Source organism: Crocodylus porosus, unplaced genomic scaffold (assembly GCF_001723895.1).
Source record: "Crocodylus porosus isolate Cpor-Errol unplaced genomic scaffold, CroPor_comp1, whole genome shotgun sequence".
NCBI lineage: Eukaryota > Metazoa > Chordata > Crocodylia > Crocodylidae > Crocodylus > Crocodylus porosus.
Window position 1 is genome coordinate 1,306,510 of NW_017728927.1, and position 7,892 is coordinate 1,314,401.

General features: G+C 46.4%; 1 protein-coding gene across 1 annotated transcript; it reads right to left on the reverse strand.

Annotated features, from left to right (window-relative positions):
* Positions 1 to 2,576: 2,576 nt before the first annotated feature.
* On the reverse strand, positions 2,577 to 3,554 carry LOC109314772 (melanin-concentrating hormone receptor 1-like). Its single transcript, XM_019542106.1, has one exon. It carries the CDS (start codon positions 3,537 to 3,539, stop codon positions 2,577 to 2,579), a length of 963 nt encoding a protein of 320 aa, XP_019397651.1. The 5' UTR covers positions 3,540 to 3,554.
* Positions 3,555 to 7,892: the final 4,338 nt, after the last annotated feature.

Below are 7,892 nucleotides of genomic sequence, written 5' to 3' on the forward strand. Positions count from 1 at the left end.
CACCCGCCTATCTTCTGGCGTGGATGTTTTGCCCCAAAGTTTGGTGTCATCAGCGAACTTGGCCAGTCCACTCCTGACTCCAGTGTCCACATCGTTAATGAAGATGTTGAACAGTATGGGTCCAAGGACAGAGCCTTGAGGGACCCCACTGGTTTTGAACGGTTGTATGTTGACTCAGCATGCCATTAAATTGTCTAAACTAACTGAATAGCTCCTGGGGGGCTAATCGCAATTTAGATTAAGACAGTGCATATAAAATAATCAGCAATGCATTTCTTCTGTCTCTTGTTACAGATTTGAAAACTACAATAATGAGCTCCATTTAGGAACCTGAACAGAGTAAGTCAGGGATCAAATCATCATTAGTAACTTCTACAAGAAAATGCTTTGGAAAATGATTTTGGATGTTTTACAGTTCTAGTTACATAAAACTTGATAAAGAAATTTGATTTTGTTTTTATGAGGCTTACCTTACACTGATATTATTGACCCACTATTGAAAAGCAGACTCCTTAAAAATACCAAAGAAGCCTAGATTTTGAATATAAATTTTGATAAATGGTAGGAAAGATGAGTACTATAGAAACTTTAATTTTCTTTCCTTTTCCATTCTCTATTATCTTTAAGGCTCTAGGCACTTGCTACTGTATTCATAAGAATAATAGCTGGTGTTTTCAAGTAAATGCCTGGTGATTTTTGGGTGCCCAAATGGAGATACTTTAAAGAGGCTCAGTTTTCAAAGGTTTGGTACTCAGTCCTTGAAAACTGGCCACCTTTAAAGTATCTCTAGTTGGGCATCAAAAATCTGAGTTGCACAAAATGACTCTTGAAAATCTGTGCCGTAGTGCTTTGGAGATCTACCTTTGTTAAAGAATTGCTTCAGTCCTTTGGGAAAGTGCCTTGGTGATGGTAACGTGGATAAGATATACTGCCAGTGCTTTTTAATGATGCAAATAGCATCCAATTATTATTTTGAGACAGTGTCTCGTTGCAACTCGTGTTGCTGTAGTTCTGCAAAAATACAGTTCAGAAACGCTTCTCGGAGGAACTGTGAAGGGGCTTTTTGGTTGTTTTTCATTTGAAATGCATTTGAAGTTATTCTCCAGGTGCTTCAGCGGTTGATTGTGCTAGAAACAGGCCAATTCTCATGATTATAAAATGACAGCAAATGATAAGCCACTGTTAATGATGATCACATGTAGATGGATTAATATCAGTAGAGCAGCTGACAAGCCTGTTGTTTCATTGTTTAGAGCAGCTGAGAGAACTGTTGTTGCACTATACCTTTTCTAAGCAATGCAACAATGACATTCTCAGCTGCTGCACCCTGGTCTGCACCCAGAGGGAAAAAGATCAGAGATGATCTTCAGCCTTTTTTCTTAATGTGCTTAAAGCAAGAAACTGTATTGAAACTCACTTCAAATTTAATATTATGGTAGTGCCTCTGCATCCTGGCACATCGCTTGTATGGCGTTTAATGACAAGATTGAACTAATTAGTGCCTGGGACTTTTTGTGAGGGTACTGTGAACCGGCTGTCATATGCTGGGGGGAAGGCTGGAGAAATAATTCATTTCTACCTGGGGAAAGCTGAAAGTGAGCGTGTAAATTGGATCAGTGACAGCTAGAACCCCAGCCCAACTGCTGACCCTATAGAAATCTCTATGCTGCTCAGAGAAGCCAAGATCAGCTCTGGAGGGTCAGTCCATAGAAGTTGAGTGTGTGTGTGCAGGGGTGTTTCCAGTGTGAGTGCAGTTGCACTCCCCTTTCAGACCATGCTGTGGGAGCAGCTGGGAACTTTTTTAAAGCCCCTGAAGCAGATAATTCCTCCCTGCTTTCCCCCATCTGTGTTCAGTGGCACATTCCCTCCCTTCTCCTTCCATTTGCCCCCTCCCCTTCCAGCTGCTGCCTCTGTTCCCAGCTGCTCTGGAATTGGGGGAGCTCCAGAGCTGCTCCTGTCCTGCTCCAGTCAAGCTGCATGGGGAGCTGGGCTCAGCAAGAGACAACATCAGTGGCAAGCAGGTTCTTCCTCCCTGCCTAATTCCTCCCCATTGTGTTCCCTGCCAGCCCAGAAGCAGGCTCAGGGAGGGGTAACTTGCCTGCTGCTGCTGCTGCTGCCGCCACTGTGTCCAGCTGAGCCTGACTCCCCATGCAGCCCTGCTGGAGTGGGGCAGAAGCAGCTCTGGAGCTCTCCCAGGGCAGCTGGGGACAGTGTCAGTGGCAGGTGGTGGCGGAGGAGCAAACGTGGGGGAGAAACTGTGTTGCTGATCATGGAGAGGAAAGGAGGGGATCCTCATGTGGAGAGTGACTCCGATTCTTACCTGATTTGGGGACTTAAAGACTCCAGCTGCTGCTCCTGCAGTGTGGTCTGCCCATCCCGGGTGGGGGAGCTAGGAGTGGGGGTACAGCCACCCATGCCATACCAGTGGCTGCTCCTGCAGCCCCTTGTATAACATTTTGGATCCACCTATGTGTGTGCATGTCCAGTGAGGGAAGGAAGGGAATGTTTATAACTGGCACAGGTGCAGCAGCTCTGGCCAAGGCTGTGTGAGGCTCTCCCATTCCCTTCAGGTCTCTCTACCTGCTGGAGACAGAAACCAGGTGCAACAGTGGCTGCCCTGACTCGCTAGGGTCCCCTCGTGCATTCTTGTCTTCATTTGGGGAAGCCTCTTCTCCTGCAGCTGCAGGCCGGACGGAGACAACCAACTTCCTGCGGAAGTTCTGGCCCAGAAGAATGTAGATGAAGGGGTTCAGGCAGCTGTTGGCATAACCCAGGCTGATGGCCACATTGTATGCATAGTAGAAGGGCAGGGTAGGGTGACTCATGGCTAGCTGTACCAGCTGCAGAACATGAAAAGGTGCCCAGCAGATGAAGAAGGCCAGGCAGATGGCAATAGCTATGCGGGTCACTTTCTTGGTGCGGGTCCTGGCACCTCTCTGGCCAGTGAGTGCCTCTGAGGACCTGGCCATCCTAAGCAGGATCCTTCTGTATGCCACAGTGATGAGGGCAAAAGGAATGGCAAAGACCAGGAAGAATTGGTAGAGGGTGTACCAGTAAATGTCCCTCTGTGGGTCTGGCAGCTGAATCCCACAGCCACGCAGCCCTCCAGGCAGAGGGATGAGCTGGGCATACATCCATACTGGAGTGATGCTGAGGAAAGAGAGGGCCCAGAGTCCACAGATGACAAGGATGGCCACAGGGGGCTTCCTGAAGCGAGTGGAGGTGAAGGGATACACAGTGGCTAGATAGCGGTCAATGGACATGGCAGTGAGGATGTAGGTGCTGGTGAACTGGCTGTTGGCATCCAGGGCAGTGATGATGGTGCACATAGTCTCCCCAAAGTGCCAGGCTCCATTGCCCAGCAGCTGGTGGATGAGGAAGGGCATGCCCAAGAGGAAGAGCAGGTCCACCATGGAGAGGCTGATGATGAAGATATCTGGGACGCTGCTGTTGGGGCTGGATTTCTTAAAGACTCTGCAGATCACCAGGCTGTTGCCAAAGATACCCAGGAGGCAGATGATACCAAACAGGGTAGGCATAATGAAGCTGGCATAGCTCACCCTACCTGGCTCACCTGCAGAGACAGAGCATAGGCAGAGTCCAACAGATGGTAGGAGCACAACAGATAAGGTAATAGAAACAATATAAAAAGGACGTATTTCCATCTCTGCATATAATGATGTATGTATTTTATAGATACATATAAATCTGCTTTTATTCATACATGTGAAAACCAGACATATCTACACACTCTATATGTAAACAGAGCTTATAGGTGCAGCACATGTAGTCAATATTTGCATTTGGTCTGTCAGTATATAGTTGTGGGAATGTGTATATATGCAGGGATTACACATAAACACATACAAACACATACACATCCATTGTGTATGTATACACCCCACATTCATTTTATGTGCATACATGTGTATACATACATTCATGTCTCTATCTATATAATATGCATGCTGCTTAATTGTGCAGTATATTCATAATATCCCTAATCCTATCACTTAGCTTTCAGAAAAGTGATTAGCTGTTCCCACTCCCCAGATACAAAGCCATTTCAGCACTCACCACTATATATTTTCACTTACTCATTGTACTCACCAGCCAAGGAAAAGTTTTGCACACCTTTGGAGATGTTAGGGGGACAGTCGTTCAAGCTCTCCGAATGATTTGTTTTGAAATCCATCCCTCAGCAGCAATTGGACCCAGTCAGTGGTTTGAGGATGTCATAGTGCTGATGTTTCTTATGGAAGAAGAAAGGTGGCTGATTCCTTGGAGATCCTGTGGAACTGCTGAAATCTGCTGCTCTGAGAATCAGCAGAGGTGGCTGTGTAGGCTAAAGAGCAGCTGTAAAGCTCTGACTCCCTGCACCACCGCCAAGCGAAACTGTCACCCGAATGTAATGAGGCAAAGTGCCTATCATCAGGCTGTCAGCAGAATGCCTCTTAACACACTAGCAGGGAGAGCAGAGAAGCAGAGTTTCATTTCTTTAGTGTGGAAAGCTCAGTCCATCAAGGGATCCAATCATTGCAAGGAACTCGTGCTCGAAGGAAGGGAACTGGGGCAAGGAGATAAATAAACCAAACTTCATATAAATGGGAGGTTTTCAATGGACAGTGCAACTTTTGCCTTCAAGGAAGATGTCAATATGAACAGTTTAATGGCATTGCCAGCCTAAAAAAATAATTAAAAAGCTAACAATTAATGAAACTTCAGCTGTATGTAGCAGGGTTTGGATTCATTTCCTTTAGTTTTTTGACGCGGAAACAACAGGCTGACCAGAAATGGAAAGTAAAGAGAGCGGGAATTGTAGGATTTCTCTGCCTAAGTCTGCCAAGTTGCAGTGCATCATTCTCTGTCCCCTCAGTCCTCTCTCCCGTCCAATGTCCTGTCCAGTGAAGCAAAGGACATGTTGGAGCATCTCTGGAATGTGATAACCAAGACCTGCTTAAGGCAAGTCAGGCAGGCACTGCTCAGAGAGGATGGGAGTCAGTTTGGGGATTTTTTTTTTTAGTGCTTGTATGAAACTACTGAAGTTTGAAATGAACCTGTAATAAACACACACACATTGAAAAGGTAAAATAGGGAGGGAATGACCTATGTTTAAAACTGGGTCATTCAGAGTATGAGCTTGCTGCTCTCACTGCTTCAACAGCAGGATGGTTCTTAGCACCCAGTTCTCCTAGATTTCAAGGTATTACTACTTGATAATTTGAAAGATGAAATTATATAGTAGGGATAATGGCTCTAACAATGGTGGCTACTGAGCAGTTATGGGAAGAAAGACGAGATGATGATCAGAATAATGAGAATTCAAAATCTGTTTCTAGATAACCACAACATTTCTACCATCACCACTACTGCTCCCACTACCCTAAAATGTCACAGTTCCTAAAATGGTCAGTCTTTTGGCACCTGGAAGAATACAGTCCATTTACTAGCCAAACATCCTGTTCTTCTACATGTCAGGCCTCATAGGTTCCTCTGTGCTGTGGAGCCTCTTTAAAATGTGTAGGCAGCATCCTCTCTTGGCTCACTGCAGTTCTGGAGCATGATGGTATTTACACAGGAAAATAAAGTTGGGTCTGTGACAGGAAAAGCATTAGTGCTGACCTGTTGGCATTTCAAATGTTAACTTGCCTCAGGAATACTTTAATTTAGGGGAAAAGTGGCTTTAAAGCAGATCCTACCTGCTCTTTTGCTCTCTCTCCTCTGAGATAGGTTTGCCCTTGTTATACACAAGATTCTGCCACAGTATCAGCACGCAAGAAAAAGTCTACCAAGAGAACAGACTGCACTTAAAAATCTGCCAAGTCGCTGTGATTCCAATTAGTTTCTTGTCACCAGTGCAATCCAATTACCACTTATCAATATTTTCATTACAGTGCTGTGTCCTTACTGAGATCCACTGTTTCTCCACTCACAAAGGAAAAACGTTTGCTTTTATCATCTCTTTGCAAGAATTGAAAGCTGGCACAAATGTAGATACAGCAGCCTCTGTTGAAAGATTCACTTCAAACACACTTTTCTTTTGAAAGCTGGCATGTAAAGCTAGTGAGGCAGATGGCAGACATGTACATAATAAAAACTTGCTGCTAGGTTGCATCGAGTACAGCTGTGATGTGAATTCTTATTGCTAGTTAGCACTAAGTCATAATAAAAGTGCAACAGTCTGCAGGAATGTTACGTTTTCCCAGGATCATCAAGTAATATAAACTGTCATAACTGCAATGATTTATGACAGCTGAAGTCCTGGTCTTCACATTGGAGCAGCAGCTAATAGAGTTAAAGCTGCATAGTGTTTACTAGAGATGCACCAATACATTGGTCTGATATTGGATTAGCACCGATAAAGAAAATTGACTATACTGGAAATCAGCTTTTTTGCCTGATGCGGCCAATAAATACCCCATGCATGAATGCAGTTGCAGCATGCACGGGGCCAGGGGCACAGCCCAGTAGCTTGTAGAGCTGTCCAGCTGGTAAGTCTGGTGTGGGGAAAGGGAAGGTGCATAGGGGGGCAGATTGAGGCCCTGCAGTGAGGGAGGGAAGGAGTGGGGCTGGGGGAAGTGCTGCCCAGCTGGGGGGGGCTGGGGCATAGGGTAGAGCCAGCCCAAAATTTGCTATAGCCCCCCTCAATCTTGCCTCCCAGCTCTGCCACCTGTGCTGAGTGCAGCCCAGCTCAGCCTCTGCCGGAAAGAGCCCAACAGCTCTGGCCCCAGCCCACAGCAGCAGCTGCCCTATAGCCACCCCCCCCCCTTGCCTCCCAGGGTGCGCACACTGGGACAAGCCACAGCTCCATCCTGTGCCCCACCCCAGCTGGGCAGCACCTGCCCTAGCCCCTGTGCTAGCCCCACTCCCTCCCTCCCTGAAGGGGCCTCGATCTGCCACCCTGCCTTTCCTTCACCCTCCCCTTCTACCACAACAGACTTACCAGCTGGACATTGCTCTTCAAGCTGCTGGGCTGTGTATCAGAAATCAGACTGGTATCGGCTGATATGCCTCCTTAAAAATCTGCTATTGGTATTGGCCCAAAAAATCTCCATCGGTACACCCCTAGTGTTTACGCATGTAAATAAAAGAATACCCCTTCTGTTTTGTGGGATGAAATTGTCCAGTCTTAGTATAAGGTTTTGTTTGTTAAAGTTTGTTTATAAAGGTTTTGTTTGTTAAATTTAGGTAAATTAATTCCCACTATAGTCTTTTCCAGAATAACGACTAAAATAGTGGCAGGATTGTTTTTTTCCTGTTCATGTTTTGATAGTTCTGTAGCTAAAAAGACTTGAGGCTTAAAACAAAGTGCATCAATATTGAAATGATCTTATTATGAAGCACAGGTGGTACAGTAAAAACCCACTTGGTTTATGCTTATTATATTAGAAAGGGGAGTTTCTCCTTATGGATGCCAATCCTGCAAATATCTAACACTTTACTGAATTAGGACTAGAGTACACAGCTGAGGTTGGCCTCATCCTTGCAAATTTACATGACAAACTTTCTAGCAGAGGTGATGCATAGGGGGTGAATGTGCACCCCAAGAGCTCCGTGTACCCCATTAGGCCGCACTCCCTGTTTAGGTGGCGGGTAGGGGGGCCAGCGGGAGCACCAGCCAAGGAGCAGGGCCACCACTAAAAGCAGTCGTGCTGCTTTCAGAAGTGGCTGTGGGAGTTCTGGAAGCGGTGTGGCCGCTTTTATGGTGAGTGAGATTGCATGTGGAGAACACTCCCTCCCACCCCCCCGGTCAGTTGGGTGAGTTGCAGAGGACACCCCCCCCGGCCAGTGGGATCGGCCGCTTGGGGACCGCCCCCAGTCAATGACTGGTGTGGGGGGGGGCATGTGCCCCCCCCCCCCTTACTCAAGAGGTACCAACACCTATGCTTTCT